The sequence below is a fragment of the Lagopus muta genome, chromosome 5, assembly GCF_023343835.1.
Source record: "Lagopus muta isolate bLagMut1 chromosome 5, bLagMut1 primary, whole genome shotgun sequence".
Lineage (NCBI taxonomy): Eukaryota > Metazoa > Chordata > Aves > Galliformes > Phasianidae > Lagopus > Lagopus muta.
The window spans coordinates 8,976,172-8,998,317 of record NC_064437.1 but is presented as its reverse complement, the minus strand read 5'-3'; the positions used below and the strand labels follow the sequence as shown (position 1 = coordinate 8,998,317).

At 40.7% G+C, this 22,146-nt stretch overlaps 2 protein-coding genes across 3 annotated transcripts in view; one reads left to right on the top strand and one right to left on the bottom strand.

The window, feature by feature from the left end:
* Positions 1 to 22,146, top strand: part of AKR1A1 (aldo-keto reductase family 1 member A1) — a 357,612-nt gene that overhangs the window by 233,215 nt on the left and 102,251 nt on the right. The gene's annotated exons all lie outside the window — the stretch shown is intronic.
* The window catches only part of TESK2 (testis associated actin remodelling kinase 2), a 66,402-nt gene that overhangs the window by 3,908 nt on the left and 40,348 nt on the right, over positions 1 to 22,146 (bottom strand). For both annotated transcript variants that reach the window (XM_048944979.1, XM_048944980.1), the window contains 6 exons: positions 17,214 to 17,360; positions 7,723 to 7,805; positions 6,251 to 6,326; positions 4,917 to 5,000; positions 3,723 to 3,809; positions 576 to 711 (listed from right to left, as the gene is read on the bottom strand). In XM_048944979.1, the coding sequence (XP_048800936.1) occupies positions 576 to 711; positions 3,723 to 3,809; positions 4,917 to 5,000; positions 6,251 to 6,326; positions 7,723 to 7,805; positions 17,214 to 17,360 (613 nt within the window). The remainder of the gene's footprint in view (positions 1 to 575; positions 712 to 3,722; positions 3,810 to 4,916; positions 5,001 to 6,250; positions 6,327 to 7,722; positions 7,806 to 17,213; positions 17,361 to 22,146) is intronic.

The following is a 22,146-nucleotide window of genomic DNA, read 5'->3' as shown; positions in this document are numbered from 1 at the left end:
ACCAAAATCTGCTAATATAGAAGAAATCTAAGTCAGAACATCTACCACAAGAATTGCTTGCAGTTTGCTCCCCACACCAGGTGGCACTAGACAGCTTTAGAGAAAGCCCTTCGAGGCCAGCATTCCCAAGAAAATTGGCTTCCCCAGCTCTAAAGTACTTTGTAATACTCTTGCATCTTCTCTGCTCTTCTTCCTGCAGAAATCTAAGTAGCTCCCAAGCATTACATGTATATCAAAGAAACTGCGTATATATGCTCTAAGAGTAGCAGGGATAAAGCAAAATTTATGAATTTTAATGTACTTTCAGCAGCTTACGTTCCCAAATGAACCTGTTTCCCTCCAAGAGCTTGTGGGCACAGCCTTTTGATGAATCTTAAGAAATAGCTGCTCTTTCCCAAAGGACACTCAGTGCACAGTGTGCACCACTGTTCCAGAATCATTTCCAGACTTTGGGTAAAACAATTCACAACATGTACATAATGCCACACATCTGAAATCATAGTCCTCAAAATACAAAACGCTGCACTCCTTTGCTATTAGCCTGCAGCAATCTTTGTGCAAATGCAGACATTTACCTTTGGGTTTTCTTTCGTTGTTGTCAAGATTCAGAAACTTTCTGTCTCTCTCAGAGTCCTCGTTTCTCAGGCGGTTTAAAATCTCCTCCAGTGTTTTGACAATATCAGCAAATGAAGGACGCAACTTGGGATCCATCTGTGAACACACAGAAATCAGATTGTTTCATGTGGGCTCATCCATGCTATTCTATCTACGGAGTTGACAAGGAGAAGAATAACTTGAAGGAACTGGGGAAATTCAAGACTGTTTTTAGGAGTGTGCTGTCATTTCAAAAAAACCCACTAAATAAAGCAAGAGGAAAAGCAGTGCTCTGTTCTAGTTCATGTCTATTACGCTTCTCACAGAACTATCAAGATGAAAACTTTCTATCATTCTATGATGGAGACAGTTGAAAAAGAAAAGGTGGCAACCTGTTAGATTCAGGGCTTATGAGAGGGGTTTTGTTTGTTTTCCCATGTATTATATATTTGTTTATTTTAGATGGTTAAATACAGTAGGTAGCACTGTCTAATTCGGCCGTTGAGAGTTAACCTCATTACACTATTAAAGAGATTCCACTTGACCCGATTCTTGCCTCCAGCCCTCCAAAGGCTTTTTCAGAGTGGACAAGCTCAGACATCACTGCTAGTCAAGGAAACAGTGATGCTTTGTAAGCAAGAAACCCCAGAAGCCTCCCTGATACTACCTTGCAGGTCCCTATGAGATGGATCTTTCTGAAAAGAACTGGTATGACTGGCAATGACAGAAGACCTTCTAGTAACACGGGGTGAAGGGCTGAAAATTTACAGATACGTTGATAAACAAAACAGCAACAACAAAAATCACACTTGCTTTGAGGAACTCAAAAACAGAAATGAAGTTGTCCTAATGCAGCAGATGGAAATGCCTGGCATAAAAACCCATCATTTCCTGCTTTCCCAGTTTCACTGAAAAGGTAGGGCAAGAGAAAACACTAAAGCATATATTCTTTACTCTGACAAATGTAGATTTGTCTAATCTTTAGAAAGATTAGACAGTTGCTGCAAGCTGCAGAAAGAAAGAACAGGTCTCTATTTTAATAGTGCGAGGGAAGATCCGAACAGCAGCAGCAATGGAAAAGTGACTCAAAGCAAATTTGCCTTTTCCATTCCAAGCACTCAGCTGCTGATCAAATGGACTAGAAGGTTCTTCCTCACGGCTGCAGTTCTCCAGAGCTTAGCTCATGCTGGTAAGCCTTCTGCATGTTCTTGCAGGATTCATGCAAGTAGGCTTACAGTTGCTGGAGGAGCCATAAGTTTCAGACTTCCTTGCATATTCTTCTTCTAAAAAACACTCTTTATCAGCAAATTAAAAGAACTCCAAAGAACTCTAAAGTTCTAAAGAACTCACTACTCACACACATCTATTTTCACTGGTTTTCCTAGGTTGCCCTAAAATGTGTTTCCTTGCTCCAAGACTTTCCACATTAGCTCAGCTTATCAGGTTACACTAATTGTTCACCTAGTAAATAATGAAAATCTATACAAATATCTTTATCTAAGAGCAAATCATCACACAGATCACCTGTTACTGGAACACAACATGCTTCAGAAAATATAAGATGTAAGCCTTATTTATTTGCCACCTTTTCCTTCCTCTAGGCAAGTGGAAAGTGAGTTACAGTATGTCCCACACTGAAATTAGCATACTAATGTCTTGATCACAAGACTGTCATTTCCAGGGCAAGGGACATTTATTAAGAAGGAGATAGCATTGGATGATAATCAGTAGGAGAAAGTCCCTTTTCTCATGAGAACGTAGGACTCATTCCTCTTTTCTTCATTAGTACAGTTGAACTCTGGATTTCATCTGTGGTGGAAAACTGCTTTGGATTGTGTGTTGGATGCTGTAAGATTTCTGGGGAATACAATTGGGAGTTCAGATTTCCACAATTAAACTCCACTTCTACCTAAGCCCTTTACTGCTTACATAGTCACAGCACTTTAGAAACATGAGTCAGGCATCCCAACGTCCTGGTGAAATAAGCTCCACTGTACTAAGGTGAAATTAGAGGGGTGAAGCAATTGGTTCAGAGCAAGTTCCACAAACATGTTCAACATTAATTTATGCTCTTCCACAATACACGTTCTCAGCCTTACTCCACTTGCCACTTCAGTATGCACATGTGTACTAATGCATGTAAAAAGAGAGCTTGGGACAAAAATAATTATTAAAATCATGGATAGTGGGGACTGCTTCTCTCAGCAGCAGCAGCACTGACATAAAAACAAAGTCTGAAAAACAGCAACAGAAATTAAAAAACAACCTGCTCTGAGAGTTTTCTTGCAAACACTCACTAGGACACAGTGCTATTATTAGTTCCAACAAAGCCTGGTTTTGGAGTCCTGAGCAGAGTTTTGTGCAATAAACGTTCTAGAAGGTGTCTCAACTTCAGGTGAGACAACTGGACATTCCCAGCTTCAGCTGAATTCAGTGGAAGCTCATGTTCTCTTACTTCAAAAGGAATAGTAACACTGTTACGAAATAACCCACACAAAGAGATGTACTTCCCTGTAATTTTCATGCTGAGGAGTCATGAAGGTATTCAGCACTATCACAACATTACTCCAATAACCAGCAGAAAATTTGCTCTAGACTGGACATTACCTTACTGGGTCCAAGCTTGGAGATTTCTTTGGAACACAGGCTAGACAGTTGGGGGTTATCTCTCTTTTTATAAAGCAGCAGAAAAACTTCCCATTAATTTAGAGCCTGTTCTTTGTTTGCCTGTCCCCATTTTGTCCTCTCTGTTTATGAGTGCAACCCAAAATTCTTTCTTCACAGCTCAGTAGGCCTGTGCACAATAACAGCTGGAGTTTGTCAGCCCGATGGCCAGCCAGTGTCAATAACACACAACTGGTTACGATCAGCCTGAGCAGCCTGCAAGAAGCTGTTCAGTGTGCCAGACCTGTTTGTTTGGTATGACAGAACATAGAACAGCAAAAGCACGAGTCAGACCCTTTTGCAAGGGGAAAGAAAAGGGTATAAAGACTGTAAGGGACATTGTGTTATATACGTACACTGCTTTCATAGGCAAATCTGTCTTGTAAACCCCTTAAGCACAATCTTAGAAAGTCAGAGGGATTTAGGAAACTCCATTTTGGGCCTCTCCCCTTCGAGATACTCACATTACAGCAGTTGAAGGCCAGCTGGAGGAAGTCAGGGGGACAGTCTCCCACCATGTGCTGGAAGGCATCGTAATCTAATCCAAAATTCTGTACAAACAAGAACACAGCACGGAGAGCTGACATAAATCAGGACTGCCATCTGGCCCAAGGCATCCTCTTTTCAGGGGGTCCCCTTCATTGGGTTATCAGGAGTCATTATGAACACCATCTCTGAGTAGACTCAGAGAATTCTGAGAAAACTTCATGCACACTCTATACTGCAATCCCCAGTGGGGATTATTTGATACCAGATACCTGTAAGAGAATGAGCTGACTTCAAAGCCTAACTTTCTTCCTGGATTCATCTGCAGTTCACTGAAATGTTGCCCCATGTGGATCTGGAAGCGATATCCTATACTATGATGTTTCACCATGGTGATTTTCAGTGTAAATTAACAGCCTTCTATAAAACCACAAAATTCACAGTATCGAAAATTCACCAATTAAAACATTTTTTCAGTGGATGGTGCTACTAGGCTGGTGATCCAAGTTAGGCAGTTCTTCAGAAGCACTTCTCTGAGAAGGTCTGAAGGGCAGATGAACAAAAGGATCTCTTATACACCATTGTTCAAGACGTAAGCATTTTCAGAACTGGAGGTGGGTAAACAATTCAGAGAACTTCTATGGAAGGCAAAAAGCTGCCTTGCAGATGGGACTAAGCCAAAAGGCAAGTGAAGAAAATAGAAGTATCTCCTTCAATTAGCTCATTTTAATTTAGATGGACAATGCTTAGCACAGCATGTAAAAATAAGGATGAACTTATTTTAGCTCCTGCTAACATCACAAGGCAGGGCTACTTCAAGGATGCAACGTTCCAGAAGTGCTCTGTTTGTAAACTGGGAAGAAGTTGATGTGAGCTATCACTACAAAAGGTCACTCCAACACCCCTCAACGTTCAGCCACTTTGGGGCAGGTCTGGAGTTTCTGAAAGGATTTCCAATAATGACTGTAGCTCTATAAAGTCTGTATGTTGAAATGTCTTCACTGGAACTTCTTCCAATAACAGCACAAAAGAAAAAAAGCCTTTTACAAGCTCTTTTTAATGTAACATCACACACATCACATCTTTGGCAGCAGTGCTATAAATTCTAAAGGCCAGCCATTACTACAGCATATTTATCACCTCCCACCAAATGTATAAAGGTAGCAACTTACCTCTGTGCGAGGGAGATAGTCTGGATCTGCCTGTATTCTTGCTATTATCTCACACAGAATTATACCATAAGAGAACACATCTGCCTAAAAGGAAAAAATGAATAGCCATATGGTTCAGCTATGAATGCTCACCATTTTTATCTGCCACTGAGTTTCTTTTTACCCCAAATGCTTATCAGAACAACTAGACCAACACCACAGCCTTACAACCACTGCATTATAACTAACATTTTCCATGTAAAGAAACATATCCTCACAACAAATTTCCATGAGGCTTAGTAACCATTTATCTGAGCATACCTGGAGACACACAGTTCCTCAGATTTCCACTCACCTGAATTTACCAAGCAATAAAATCTAGGGAAACACAGAATAAAGGTTTACAGAGCAGAAGCCTGCATCCCTTACCCCTTGGATATCAGGCAGGCTCATGCATTACTTTTACACTGACTTGATTCCTCCTTCATTCCCCATTACTGCAGGGTTAGCAAAGAACCTGAGTACTTTATTATTAATTTAGGTCAATTGGAACTCTTAGCAAAGCTTTTGAAACAGTAATTATTAGATTTATTACTGAGATAGTTACTGCTTTACTCTAAGTTTTAAATATCACCAATTAAACAGATACTGACTTCTAGCTTAAAAAAAAAAAGGTACAGGATGTGGGCTTTATCATGAGAAGTCACAGCTGCAGTGCCAAACTACACTGTTCTAGATGGCTTTGCACGCAGCAGAAAAAAAAAAAAAAAAAAAAAAAAACACTATGTCAAGAGCAACTTTGCTGAAAAACACTTTTTCTAAAAAATCTAGTGTGATCTGATGTTCCCCTGCAAGAAGCACCAATGTCACAAACAGAAAGAACAACTGCCTTTGGAGAACAGTTTGTATCCAGGTGCATCACCTCTGAAAACTGTTGTTGTTTTTAACTAAATTGTTAAAGTATACATGCAGATTTTACTTCCATATAAATTTCACTACACCATTGTCAGGGAAATAGCCTCAATGTTGTATAGAAAAAAAACAAGCATCACTGGACATTTCTCAGATCTGGTTAAATCAAGCTGCGTCAGGCAGACAAGCTATTATCATGCTTCAGCACATGGGGCATTTCAGAGTAGAAGCAGTGTAACAGTGAATTATGTGAAAGGTACTTCAATTTGGCATGAAAACCATGCCATGAGTTAACATTACTAGTTGTTCAACTCACACCATTCCTTCTGAATGACCCACCAAGGACAGAAATGTCACAAAAAAATATTACACAAATCTAAAATATCGTATACATATATTGCAGAGAAACACTTGACAGCTAAAGTGCATTTACATGTACCTACCTTCTCATTGTAAGGTTCATCTCTGAGAACTTCTGGCGCCATCCAGAAAGGTGACCCCACCACTGGTAACTTCTCGCTGCGCACAGACATGGATATCAGAGAGGGTAGCAGGAAGAGAGGGAACAACCATTAATGAATGGCTCTCATTCAGACATTGCTATAAACTTTCCATAACTGCAAGCATCTACAGAAACTTCAACCATGGTGAAGTCTATACAGGTGCCTTCCATCACACTGTATTTCACTCTGATTTCTTACTGGAACATTTGATAACAGGAGGAGAAAGTGAAAGCAACACAAGATTTTGGACTATTGATCAAAATATTGTATTTCCAGTTCCAAAGTGTCTGAATATATATATATTTTTAAATAATTATTGTTAAATAACTATTGTTTTATCTTTAAGTCACAGATTTCAAGCTTTCATTTCTGAACTCTTGGTGGAATGAGCTCCTTCAACTACATTTACAAAGCCTTGTACAGATCAGTTTCTGACTGGATGGCAAGCACTCTGCTCAGCAGAAAATGCAATTATCCCTACACGCGTATCCATAAGCAGTTCTGAAGCATTCAGCACAGCCTGCTTGCAAATATACTTCACCAACAGGAATGCAAGCCTTCAGACCTCCCAGGCTGTAGTTTTAGGATATGTGCAGTTTAATAACAGTGCGTTTCTTGGATCATCTTTGTTGTTCTCTTTGCAGTCTGAAGAGCTGGAAGGCTTTTATTTATTTTTACGTGGAAGCACACACCGAAGAAAATTTGACTGCATATTTACCAGTCAGAATAGTCCGAAATATACGGGTCAATATACAGATGAGAGAACTATTAAACCCTCGACCTCCCTAACAGAGGGATGACAAAAGGACTATTTCCAATTGTGACAATAGCTTGTGACAGTTACCTGTACGCCCCTCAAATGAGTTAAGATTACAGCTTCATTCTACAGAGAGCAAAGTGATGAGTTGCTATTATATTAGCATCTCTCCTTTATAAAATTCAATCTTTAACATTGAAGTTACAGAGAAAAAAAATAGTGGAATCCCACTGACTGTTGTTTACAAGGTTGGAGAGGAGCTAATTATAGTTAATTTGGAATCAATAGAGAATATTTATTATAAACTCAGCCCAATCCAAAATGCTGGACAGTACTTATTTGTTAATAGAATATATACTTCTTTTTTTTTTTTTAAACAAAAATTCCCAAATACCTGCCTGGAAGTTCTGCTGAAAAACATGGGCAAATCCTTTATTCATTGAAGCACTTTTAGAGAATAAATTACACCACTAAACCAGAATGGACAATCACTAGACATGGAACACCAGTGGTCACCCAGTCTGCAGTTCTAGGCTGAAGACTGAGGGCACTCATCACAAATTTTGCAAAAATGGCCTCAGGGATCCAGCTTAACACACCTTCTGATCTGCAACAACACTGCAGCTCTCACTGTATTTTTGATTAGTTCATGTACCTGTGATCTGGAATTTTCTCTGCTAAACCAAAGTCTCCCACTATTGCTGAGTATCCATTCTCATCGTGTTTTATTAAGCAGTTCTGGAGAAGAAAAAAAGAAGAAAACAGAGTTATTATCTGGGCATGAAACTCATATACTATTTGTTTCATTTTGTTTAAGTCTGGCATGAGATCACGAGAGATAATTTGGAGGACATTCATTCAAGGAAAAGAGCTTTTCTCTGAAAGCACCCACCCTGTTCCCCTACTCTCCGCTCTGTACTGTCACATATCTGTCAATCTTATGATGCTGCAAACAGCCTTATACTTCGTTAATAATCCACTTAAAAATTTGCTGAAAAAGCCAGCAGCCATCAGCAGCACGTACCAGCTAGGTTCTAGTGAGATTTCAGATGATTTAATTCCCTTACTACTCAAGTATGCAATCCATGCAGCTCATCTTCACATCTTAAATTTCCCTTCAGGTCCAGTTTGCCTGGGCCTGACCAGAATACAAGAGCAGAACGATGCCTTTGTACATCTTGCTATATTGACTACTTAAAAGGAATCAACTGCTTTGCAACAAAATTCCATCAGAAAACACAAGATGTGGCAAAGCTACACGTGCTTTGTGAGTCTCAAATAAAATTCTTTACTCTACATTGCATCACCAAGGAAAAGGACCTGGGGGTGCTGGTAGATGACAGGTTGGCCACGAGCCAGCAGCGTGCCCTGCTGGCCAAGAAGGCCAATGGAATCCTGGGGTGCGTTACAAGGAGCGTGGCCAGCAAGTCGAGGGAGGTGATCCACCCCTCCTCTACTCTGCCCTGGTCAGGCCTCACCTGGAATACTGTATCCAGTTCTGGGATCCCTGGTACAAAAAAAAGACAGGGATCTCCTGGAGAGAGCCCAGCAGAGGGCCACAAAGATGATAAAGGGCCTGGAGCATCTCCCCTGTGAGGAAAGGCTGAGCGACCTGGGTCTGTTCAGCCTTGAGAAAAGAAGACTCAGAGGTGATCTTATTAATGTTTATAAATATCTTAAGTGTGGGAGTCAAAGGGACATGGCCGACCTCTTTTCAGCAGTCTGTGGGGACAAGACAAGAGGAAATGGCCACAAATGGAACACAGGCAGTTTTGCACCAATATGCAAAGGAACTTTTTCACAGTGAGGGTAATGGAGCACTGGAACAGGCTGCCCAAGAAGGTTGTGGATTCTCCTTCTCTGGAGATAGTCAAGACTCACCTGGATCCCTACTTGTGCAGCTTGCTGTTGGGAGCCTGCTTTGCAGGGGGGCTGGACCTGAAGATCCCTAGAGGTCCCTTCCAACCTCTACAATTCTGTGATCAAACATGATTTAAGGGAAAAGGCTATAGTAGGAAAAAGCTGTCCATCTCTTCCTTTGGAACGCCCCTCCCTCAGGTAACTCTGGTCTGGCAGCATCACATCACATACAAGGCATTACCCACTTATTATTTATTTATTTACAACTCTGCAAAACATGCTTTGACTATTCCACATCTTTTCCCTTCCAATCAAATAAATTAATAGTCGACTTCCTGAAACCTTTTTTCTATCTTACAGTAGGTGGGGCAAGACGGCACTCATTCCCTCAGCGCACGCATCCTCCTGCAGGCAGCACAAAGCAGCGACAGGCAGCAAAGCCACTGCCGGAGCGGCACCCTGCATTCATTAGCTGAACAGCAGGAACCGCTTTCCAGCTTTATTGTGCCGGGACGTACAAAAGCCCCTCGCTGACCCCAGAGGATTAGCTTGTCTGTATAATGAAGCTACCAAAAAAAGTGAGTTCCTTGTCTAAAAGATCAAGTTCGGGTCATTACTGTTTACATATTCAGAGCTGACTGTGGCTCAGGCCACGAATTGAGTTTTCTTCCTGCCAATTACAACGTGAAGTGAGACGCTCACAACCACGTAAAACACATCTCAGCCCCGAGGTGCAAAGTTCTGTTTGTTCAGCATGACTCGAGTACAATAAGAACAGTTACTCTGGGGATTCATAAACATGTACAAAGTTAAACCAACCATGCTTGTCCAAAGAGCAGTAAAGCTTCTCAGTTATGGGCTTTGTTATCTTTTATCAAAGAGCACATTCATTCGGTTTGCTCTGTTCAAACATTTGCTTGCTGTAAGTGGACTTAAAAGAGAAGGATAAAACTTTCCTGAAAAATCTTACCCAAATGATTCAGCCGTAGGGAATTTCATTGTGTGCCACAGAAACAAGCCCACAAGGACAGCAGAGGTCTGACAGTGCACACGAATGCTGATAGTCTACTACATGAACCTGTATTGAGTTGTTTTCTGACAGATTTTTCGGTGATCAAAGATGTTTCATAATTTTATATTTTCAAAAACGATTTATAATTCAAAATATTTGTTTTTGAAATGTATGTTCCCCTCTCGCATTAACTTTGTTTACATGTTGCTTATTTTGAGTAGCAAAACCACAGTAGCTCATTCTATAATCTGGGTTTGTGTATTAGGGCTATTCACCATTAACCCTCAAACAGCAAACATTTCAGACAAATATTTCAATTCAGACCACAAACTATTCTCAGCGTACCTGAAAACTTGCAGAAACAGTTCTATACTGAGCTTTGGATTTGCAATGATCTACAGGGCTGCTCTGATAACGAAAGGATGCTAAAACACAACGTAAATGTGACAGAAATTTTTCCTTCAGCTTCTCACCGTTACAGAATCCCATCCCATTTGACAGTAACACATTACTGTGGATGGAACAACCCTATTCCCACAGTGAGCCCCAGGCAGTCTCAACTCTCAGGTGCAGCATTATTCCCAGATAAATCATAAATTAAACCAGCAGAGCATGCAACGCAGCTGCCAGATAATGTTATCTGACAGCCCTGAGCTCCTTCCCAGCTGAGCTGAGGTGAAGTCGGGCTCCCCTTCAGCACGAGCTTTTTGAGATGGTGAACAGGAGTGACATCCCACTCCACCTGCCGACCCATCAGCTCCAGAGAGAACAGGACGGCACCACCAGGAACAGAGGAGAGCTCAGGGTTACATTTCTGACACAAAACGCTCAACAAATGCTCCACTGTGGGGGCTGCACAGTGTTAAATGACGTAAATAAGGCTAAGCTGTTCTCTATCACTAATGGGAGTCTGTCTTTTTTCTGCATTTCTAAAGTATCTGAATTCACTAACACGTGTTCCAGTACAGTAAGAATGAAAGCCTATTCCTACAGAAATCAGTAGGTAAGGCCCTGCTGAGGATACCAGTGAGACCAGATGTCACTTTTAAAGCCCACCCTGCTCATTACTGTTTAGCAGACAGTGATGCTTCGCTCTGTATGTTCCAGGAAGCAGTACCAGCACACTCCTCCTGCGGCCTTCCCACCTTTATAAAACCATTACATAACACTGCACCAAATTCACAGCATGGACAGTTTAGTTACCAGATCTAAGATGCAATTCATGGAAAGGTCACTCAGAGCCTACGGTAAGTAGTAACTGGCTGTTCATGCGCACTCGGCAAAAGGCATTTCTCACCACTCACATTCTGCTACCAAGATAAATCAGGATCAAAAATGAGACAAAGCTTCATTAGAGACTGAAAGGTTGTAGGGAAGTTTTAAATTTAAGCTAGTTTGTATTCGAGTAGGGAAAGCACTGCCTCGCATGCTGCATCCTTTCTACTATGTGATACTCCTCAGTTTCTACCAAAAAACAACACATATCAATTGGCTAAGAAGTTTAATTACTAGAATTGAGCACGGAGACACAAGAGTTCAATCTCCCCTCTAGTGTAAAAGCCCATGAGATAAAATGTCAAGCAGCTTTACAACATGGACTTTAAGAAAACTTGTTTGACTTTACTATTGTGCTGTTTGTATAAGCTGCAAGGCAATAAAACACAAAGACCTTCTCAAGCTCTCTTTGGAGCTCAGCATAAAGAAGGATATTCTTTCCCTGGGCAGCTCACACGATCAGAGACGGCAGCATTTGACTTCAGTTGGGTTCCTGAGGCTTTTTCCCCTGAAATGGTGACCACATCAGTTCTTCCTGAGGCAATCTCTGAACACAAGCTGGGAGGACTCTGTACATGAGTCCGAAAGAGTTAACAGAGCTGTTTATGTAGAGACAGATGTGAAAGAATATAAAGCCCCCTTTGTGTGTTACAGGAGCTTAACATCTGCTTTGTACAGCATAATCCTGCTAAGATGAATGCAATATTCTACTCTCCCTTTTACACAAACAAAACCAAAAATAGACTGAAAAGTTTTGGAGTTAAAAATAAGTTTAGCTGAAGAAACCCCATTGTTTTATTTTAAGATATGACATACAAGCTTAACTCTGAGATTTTACTGCATGCCAGAAAACACGGAAATACTACCAACATGTCATTTCCAAAGCTCTGATGAATGTTACTGAATTAAAACACTTCAATGTATCACCTGTTTTTTTTAAAGAGCCGTCCCTTAGCAGAAACATCACTGACAATTAAATGTGCAAAAGGAAGTTTACAACACCATACACATTTTTAAACAAAACCAGTATGTTTTGGAGACAGTCTCCAGTTGGGCCCCAAAGTACCAGTAAAAGTTCAGTATTATTGTAGAAGTAATCCTCTGCAACAGCTAATTTTTCCACTGCAAACCCTCTCCTGCAGTGCAAAATACCCAGGCGACAGCTTACTGGAGCACAAAGGGGACCTCACAACAGCAGCAGCAAGTATAAGACTCATCAGACAAAGGTCCTGTTCATTGCCTGGATTTTGTTTTGAGCAAGAAAATGGCATACAACATAGGAAGTCACGGTAAGTCACTTTCAAGGCCAAAGGCAATGAATTTATCTTACACCAGATGGTCCACAGAAACTGCATACACACATTTCTCTCCTATAGGAACTGAGATCACTCCTCTCTCAGCAAGAGAAGGGTAAACTATTACACATTTACTGGGAAGTGAAAGCATATCTTGGCAAAAATAACCACACACATACCCTGGCCTAGAGATTACAATTCCTTCACAGATTTTATCACTCATGGAGCTTACCCAAACTGCTCACAACTTACTATTGATTATAAGAGCTTGTTTTCAGCTAAGGCATTTGTTTGGGAAGTTCTCAACAAAATATTAGCCTATGGTATTAGACTCAGATTTGACATGCTCTCAACTTCAACAAGACCTCTGCATGCCAAAAGTAGACTGGAACAGGTTATGTTCAGTGTAGGGAATGGGAAAGAGGGAATTAGGTGACAAGACCAACTAGAAGTCCAAGCTAGAGGCTGGCAGGGACCAACTGAGGGTCTTCAGTTAGGTTCTTGGAGCAGGAGATAATGAGCAAAGGCTTTTACTAAGACATAAGAGAGGTGGAAATGGCAAAGAAGTAAGGAGAAGGAACAGAGCTCACTTGGAGCAGAACAGTGGGAGACTTAGAAATAGCTAAACATACTGAAGACCAGAATGTAGAGAGATGGCTTAGATAAAGCTTCAAGCAGGAACACTAAGAGGAGAGCAACTACAGGCAGCTGAACAAGGAGACTGAACCATAGGGCTGGGAGAAAAAAGAAAAAGAAAGGAAAAACCTGTGAATAAGGATGAAGAGCCTGAATATTGGCTGATACTGTATGCTAACAGGAAAGAAGTGATAGTTACAGAGTAGATATGATGCCCCAGAAAGGGCAGACAGCTAGATGTTAGCTTCTCACTGCCAGGGAGAATTCCTGCTCCTCCCTCTACTCCTGCTCTGTAGCAGAACCATGTATTAATAATACTAATTCACAATAGCACTAAATATTTCTAAAAACAGTAACTAATGCGTGAAGATTGTTAACTAAAGTAACTAAAAGACACCTCTGCCATGCATCTCAGACTTCTAACCTTGTAAAATAATTTAATAATGTCACTGTTTGTTTGTTTTTCCAGTTCGGGTTTTGTGTTGTACGTTTTATCACAGGCAGCTGTACATAAATTAAACTGCATTAAAAAAAGCAACGTTATATGAAAGACAAGATATGAGAACTTTCATCCTTCCCCTTCTGTACATGAATTAAGGTAAAAGCCTTTAATTACAGGATCATACAGCCCATTTTCCAACTGGCATACTTGTTTTCTAGTGCGTACAATAGGTTCAATTAGATGAGTTTGGATTGTACATAGAACACTTGGGTCTGTTGTTTTCAGGAACCCAATCACTCTTGCAATGGAAACAGGAGGATGAGAGAAAGGTTGGGAAGAGGTGAAAAAGAAAGGCTGTGTTAGAAATGAAGGTCTTCAGTCTCGTGGTTAAGGACACTGTGTTGTTGCTCCAGGATTTGGATTCTGTCCCTCCTTGGCACCACTGGAGGATTCTGCAATGAAATCTAGTTTAACAAAAATATTTCAGGGACCGATGCTAATCTATCACTTTCATTGCTGCAAGAAGCAAAACCTGACTATTTTATAAGTATTGCATACATCCAACTGTCCCTGAGGCAAGCACACTGTCTTGAACTTACATAAGTCTAAAATACCAAATACCCCAAACGGTCTCAAAACACCAAATATTGACCAATATACTTGCCTTTCATCTCAGTATAACTGAGTTTATTCATCTCTCTTATCTCAGAGATACTGCAGGTATGAATTCTCTGACAATCAAGCAATCACTGCTGTAAGCTTCCAAAGAAATTAACAATGCTTGAGAGCAAGATTTGTCTATGAAAAAAAAAATAGTGTAAACAAGGTGCTGAAAGAACTCTGTGTGGTGAAAAGGTATTTATTTGAAGGGGCAAGGATTTCGCTGCATTCTTTTTGTGGACTGAATATTCTTCCCCATAATTTCTCAAACACGATATTTTAATGGCAGGTAACAGCAGACAGAAAGCTGAGAAACTAAGTTGGATTAAGTAAAGCTTTGTTACAATTCACTGACTCTTATCACTATATTCCCAGTGTTTCACATTATGATTTCGCTTTACCGACAGCATCTCCTATGACTGTCAGAGTCTTCAGAATCTAGAAATCTAAAGAACTAAAAGACGAAGAAAAGCCTCATGATTCCAGGACACAAATCCTCTGCAGAATAAGAAATGATTCACAGGGCTTGCAACAATACGGACAGGGAACAAGCCAAAGAGGCTGGCTGCCATAACCCATCTATGGCTGCACGCTTAATCTTCGCATCAATCTTTTCATGACAAGTGAAAAGTGAGGACACCATATTGGCTTACAAAACCCTGCCTTGGCTTACAAGTCACCCTGCCCACACACCTACCATCTGCAGGCTGGGAGCAGCCAATCCAACTGCCCAGCTCCTGGCAGACCCAAGCTAGGCTGTTGCTGTCGATCAGGGCAGATCAACCTGATCAGCTAGAGGGCTACAGCCCAGCACTGCTCACAACATGGCGCTGCCCAGACAGCTGGTATTTCCCCCTCCCCTAACAAGACTCCCACTCTGACAAAAGGGCAACAGGAAGGGCACAAACAGCATGGCAGGCATGACATCCCCTGTGGGCTGCCACATTGACTACGCTGACCTACATCTACTCCTTGCTACCATTCTTTCCCTCTGGCTTTCTGCAATGCTATTAACTCTGTGCTGCTACTGTCCACATGGAGCAATTAGGAACAGAGATCATCCTGCCATAAACTCATTGTCAAAAACAATTATTTTTTCAATCCTAGATTGACAGGGAACATGGACTGTCCTTTCTAAGCCTCTGTGGATCCAGTTCTTATACACATGTAATGCTACAGCCAGAGCAAGACAACTCTGCTGCTGTAACTGACAGAACAAACTTCATGCATTCACACAACCTCTTACAGGGAGCTGCAGGAATTCTAAGTGCTGCCAGAAACAGGAAGAAAGGCAGAAGTACAGGTCAACTAATAGAGAATATTTATTTAAGCAAAATTCATATTGGAGAGATAATTTCCAGTGGATAAAAGTGCACCATGTAAATCAAAAAGACACTCCCACATAGCAAATCCAGTTCATATTTCAGTTAAGGTCCTTACGTTTTTAGAAAAATACCTTCCTCTTCACTTCAAACTCGTGTTTGTTCTGAGTTCTTTACATGTCTGAATCGTTAATCACATGAGGGCAAAGACAAGGAAGTCATCACACCAATTACTGAAGCTCAGTGAAGAAGGAAGCTCAATACAGGACACTATTCAATCTACCCTCGGCCAATCCAAATCACAAGCTCTCCCCCACGGAAGAAGCCTCTCAAATCTGCTTCCACTTCACTCACACGCTGTTTAGTAGAAAGAACGGAAGACAATTTATCCCACCAGCTGCACAAACCTGGTAAAACACAAAATCTGTTTCCTCCAACAGCAGCCAAAAGCCAAAGCTGAAAATTTCTTAGGATTTCTTACTTCCTGTGGCCACTGATGTGCTTGCTGGTGCACTCAGACCGCGCACTCTGCCCAGCAAACAATGACCTGCACCATCTCAGCAATGGATAACACTGAAGCAATTGTTAGGGCAGCTCCAGAGAACTATATACAATCACACAAAGCCCTGAACAAAGGCATTCACTGAGGTCTCAGGAAATGGATTTTCATATGACTAGCCACCACAGTATGCATTTATGATAAATATTACAGGCAATCTCCTTAGTTCTCCTTGGCACTTTGGTTCCTCGCAGCAACTCTTCTTCCCCACTCTAAAGTGCTCCATATAATTCATCATGAACTGGGAACAAAAGGAAACACCACTTCATCTTTTCAATTATTGTTACACATTTCTTACCTGCACACTCCAAGGTGACTTAAATGGAGCTGTCGGAGTCTATCACATCAAAGTGACATGACATCAAGTCTGGGCATTTTGCATGAATTTGATGTTCTTGAATTCAACACCCTTCATTTGAAAGGCCATCCAAAGAAGCACTCTACAGTTTCAGTTAAACTGGTATGTGAAATAAGTGTTTCACTTTTTTTGTGTTTGGTTTTGTGTTTTGTTTTTTTTTTTTTCTCTTTTCTAAATGCAATCCTTCATTTGTTTAACAATGCACTGAGATAGATTTAAGAAAACTAGATGAAAGACTAGCAGTCACTTCAAGCTTGAAACACACTGTACTTAATTTTTGTTTGTAAAATGTGTCTCTAGTCTTAAAAAAAAAGTTCCCCTTTAGCTAGGATAGCATTTTTCTGGATGCTTTTGGTTGAAGTGGCATTATAAAGTTTTTACAAGAACAATTCTGGAATACTTTCACATTGTAAGTCTTAAGTAAGCTTAAATAGGACAGCAAAGCCCTCAATCACAGGCTGCAATGGTCCAGTGTGAATACTGGAGCAACTGGTTCATAGGGCTTAGTACTTGAACTAGCTAACCACCTCAGCCAACTAAACCCATACAAGTTGTCATGAAAGCAGTATAAGCAATGCTTTTGAGGAAGATTTTAAATTTGAATTTGTTTCTTCCAATGTTTACAACTACTTAATATATAACAGTGCTTCTCTTCAGGAAGAAGAAAGAACCACACAATGAGTTATAGCACCTCCATTTCAAGTCCTCTTCATTTTACATACAGTACCTTGGATGTAAGGTCTCGATGGAAAATGCCTTTGTAGTGAAGATAACTGATTCCCATAGCGATGTCGTATGCCAATTTCACCCTCACTGTCCAAGGCAGATGCTGGTTGCTGTCTAATAGCTGTTCCAGGTTTCCATAGTTGATGTACTGAAAAGACAAAACAACACTTGTATTAACTACAGATATTGTCAGAAATGTAGAATTCATCATTACACAATTGCCTTCAGCTTGGCTACACATAAAAACATTTTTTTTTTCTTAATTGCCAAGCAAGCAGGAAGTTTTCCAACCAACAGAGGCAGAAAATGTCTCCCTTCCCCATCTCTACCAATGCGTTCATGTTAAAGATGCACACAACAGCCGCCACCACCACATTAACTCAGCGGTATTTAAATACTTGTATTTAATTAGACCCCTAAGAAACTCCTACAGTATAACACTACCCTCTCATTTCTGTGTATGGAAAATAAATGATGAAGAACTGGCTCTCAGGCAGAATAAAACAATGAGAGGGTTAAGTATCCAAATGTAGGCCACAGAACCTGATGAAGTTTTCAGATTATCAATTCCCTGAACTGAAGCAACATCAAAGAAAAATATTACAATGTATTATGTAAGTCCAATTTTTTCATTCCTGTATCTATGTGCCTTCATCAGCACAATTTGATTCCCAATGTGTTCAGTACATCGACTCCGTCAGATGGAAGCCCCTATGAAAAAGAACCTGCACTAAGTATAAGATAAATGTTACAGGGGACTGCAAAAGAAACCAGCACGCAAACAAATGCTACACAGTATGCACCAGGGCTAAGCCACAGCAACTCCACTGCCTCTCAAATCATCATTACAGCAATGGTGGACTTGTGCTTTATTCACCTTATACCATACTAACAGCTACACTGTGTTTGAGCAGCTTCTTATTGCACTTCTTCTCCACGTGCAACACATACAGACAAGCAGGCAACAAAAACCCTGCTGCCCAGCGTTTGTTTTACTCCTTTTAAATTCAAACCTTTGGCTCGATCGCTGTGCTGTGCCCTTGAGCAACCACTCAGACAAAAGGTGAGCAGAAGAGTTACTTTATGGCAATCAGAGACTCTTCAGAGACAGCTGATTGACAGCTCCTACCTGGGCCAGATTTTAGAGGAGGTGTCAACTACCTGCTCTATCAGAGGCAACCTGAAATAAGGGGCCTGGGTATAGGAAATACTCCAATATTCAAGAGTTACAAGTTCTTGCAGCCGTTTCAAGACATGCTGCCACATCCTTTGCAGGAGAAAAAGGACAGTGGTATACAAGATAGAATTTCAAAATAGTGTATACAGTTAACAGAATTGGGTGAGCCAAAAATTACTTGTATCTTACACTTAGGCAAGGGAAGCTCCTGAATTTAAAAGAATCTGACTGGTAGTTTAAAATGCACTGTCCTGTTTTTAAATAGTACCATCTTTTAATCAAACTATTGCCTTTTGAGCTAGTATCAAGATGACTGTGCAGATAATTGTGCTTAGTGCACATCATTTTGCAAAATAAAATGCCTAATGGTCCTTCTCCAAAAATCTAAGTCAACAAGAGTTAACACACATGATGAAAATCAAATGTTTAGCACAGCTACAGCCCAAGCACTGCAGCCTGAGGGAGGGAGGGAAGGGCACTGATCAGATGGGTACCCTGAAAACAAGAAACAGCAGGCTGGTTCAAGTCAGAGATCAGAAACAACCTGGCTCTCATGCTGCAAGGTCACACATCAGGAGGGCAGCAGCTCTGGAACAGGCTGCTCAGGGGCTGTGCAATCACCTTCCTCAGAGTTTTTCAAGACACAACTTGACAGAGCCTCAGCCAACCTGACCTGGCATTGGAAATAATGCTGCTTTCAGCTTCTGCAACTTTGATCTTTCTTACAGCTTTTGCTTTGATCCCTATGGGAGCCAGATGAGTGATACTACAGCACTCAAAAAAAAAAAAAAAAAAAAAAAACCAACCCATTGTTCAATATAATTTGTTTTTTAATTTTAATTTATTTCTAAATCACAAGATGATAGCAAGCTTAAGGAAAAGAATAGCAATGTACATATTTTTCCATTAATTTACTGTATATTCCCAGCACAAGCTCTAGTTCTCATCCAGTTATGTTCAAATCAGAACAATATTGACTGGCCTGGAATAGAAAGCACAGAAAACCTAGCTCAGTTACCACAGTTACAGACTAACAGTTAGCAACTGCTTTGGACTGCTCCCCCTCTCTGACTGGACAATAACAGATCTTACACACAGAACTGCTGCACTTGATTTCATTGACAAGTGAGTGGAAGAGGAAGGGAATTGCTGACCTGGCTTCCTGCTCTGTTTAGGACTAAATTGTGCCATACCAGAATGATAATTGCTCCAGAAACACTAATAAATAAAACAAGCACTTGGTTAAGAGTACTGAAATATTGAAAAGTGGCAGTGAAAGCTGTCTGCTATTTTGTGCGTCATTATGTCCTCCTGAAATGAAAAGCTAAGTTGCCTACTGATTTGATGATTCATTGCTTCCATGCTAGTGAAGTACATCTCCTGTACCTATTCTCTCAGCACCTCTGCAGCCAAATTAGCTTGCAAAGTCACTCACCCATCTTACTGCAAGGGCATCCTAGCACAGACTGAGCCAAAACAACAGATACGCAGAGGACACGGCATGCGTGAGCTACACAAGAATCAAACCTGACTCTGGAACACAGAAAAAAAACACAAGGCCTCCTATCAGCAATTGTCACCTGAGTAAACATCAGATCTCATTTACTAGACATGAGAGTTCCAGTTTCGGCTTTAATTTCTACTGTACTTCTTTGAAGCATAGCAAGCTAATCAAGTGAACAACTCAACTAAGATTTCCCTATATCCATCGGTAAGGCTCTAGCTGATGTCAGATTTTGGCTGGCCAGAAGATAACCTTTATGTGTAGAGTCCTTACTTGTCCCCAAGGCAAGTATCACACAGAGTTCAGTGTTCTCTCAGTGTCACAGAAGTAATCTAATTCTTCGGATCATTCAGGCTGATAATGCAAACAGTCAGCCTGATGGCCTGATTTATTCAGAGCCCTTCAACAATGCCTTTTTGGTGCAGACACAAAATTACTAAGATTGTTTCCTATTTGCCAATGAAACTGGAAGAAAAATACTTGTTCTCAATCTTGTAATAGCACAAACCAGCTCTGTGTGGTAACAATATCCTAGAGGATGGTAAATTCACCTCTCCCATAGAGAATACTGGATACATATATATTTTTTGTCCCTGAAACACTTCAGGGCTGGCATTTTCAAACAAAGACCAATAAGGCTACAGCACACACCATCTCAAAGCATTATTTCACTATAGCAACAACAGGCATTGCATAAGCATACAAGCAATTGGAGGAGAGATCTGATCAGGCTACAAGAATGAAAGCAAAGGACACTATTTTATGGAGACCTCACAGCTAAATGGAGCAGTGTTCAGACCTTTTCAAACTCTGTATCATCAAGTTGCAGTGACACAGCTACCCATTATTCCTACTGCTAGCTTTTTGTCATGTAACAGGAGACCAATAGGCAGTGCATCTGGTTGCCAGAATCTAAAAGTAACCATCCTGGGATGCTTACCTTTGCATTTACTAGAATTCTACACAGCAAATTGAACGTTAGCATGAAAGACCTTGGCATTTTGGCTCACAAAAATACCCTATAACTACAAATTTATCCGTAATAACAGTTACTCTAGCTTCTGCTACTAGAACAGAAGGTCAGCAAAACCCAATGTCACATCTCTCCCAAATCTGAGGAAAGAGGTCAGTAGCTTCTTTGAAGGACAAGCTACCCAGAACTCCAGCCAAATACAGGTGCTGCTCTCTAGATCAGAGAGCTTTGGAGAAGCTTCTGGTAGAACTGCTGCTTTTGCAGCATTAAGCGTATAGCTTAAACTCTTTCCCACACAACAGGCAGGGCACAAGGAAATGTCATTTTAATCTAAGAACAGGATAACAGGATTGTTTCCTTGCAAGTACTTGCAGTCACATTATCAGACTCAAGCATCTGAAATGAGGAATGGAATGAAATTCACCATATCATAGTACTTGCATGTGGCACAAGGTGATTAATTTCAAGAAACTCATACTGAACCTTCAGCTTTCAGGTTTTAGCCTTAAGATTCAAGAAGTCTTGAATGCATTCATAGGAAAACAAGAAGCTTTCAAAGCAAAAGCACACTGGATTTACACAAGTCCAGCAGCTAGAGCTCAAAAACAAAGACTGTAAGCATCACCAAGTCTGGAGAAGAGAGAATGGAAAAGAGAGCTTTCAACACTATTTTGAAAATCAATATTGTTTCAACATGTAGGTCTAATAGAAATAAGTCACCAGATACTACAACACAGGAAAGCCAGTAAAAAGTTGGCCTACTATTTACTCTGCTTTACACATCAGTGCTTCACAGTGACACAAAGCAAATAACTACAAGACAACTCTGTATGGTGGCCCAAACGTTGTCAAAGGCAGCGCATTGGGTGGTGAAGAAAAGTAGGTGTGGAGAGAGTATTTAAAACAGCAGCCCAAATGTGGTAAGTAAAAAACATGAGCTCTGGGACCCAGGAACACTGCAAAACACTGAGATACTAAGGGATGAATATCCTGGAGAAACACAGAGAAGAATGGAAAAAGGAGAAGCAGGAACATACAGAAAATACAGCCATGGCTGTAACGCCTTCATGTGTGGAAGACAGAGAGATGTCAGAGCAAAGGCCAGACTTTGCAAACACAACAGCAACCTATTTGAATCACCTCTAATGCTGGAAGTAAAAGATAACTCTCATGGCTAATTAAGAAAAGTGGAGATCTTGTCACTCAGCTTTACGCAGAAGTTTTCAATCACACGTTTCAAGGAGGACACAACTGAAGTTCTCATGTTTGAACAGCCATCC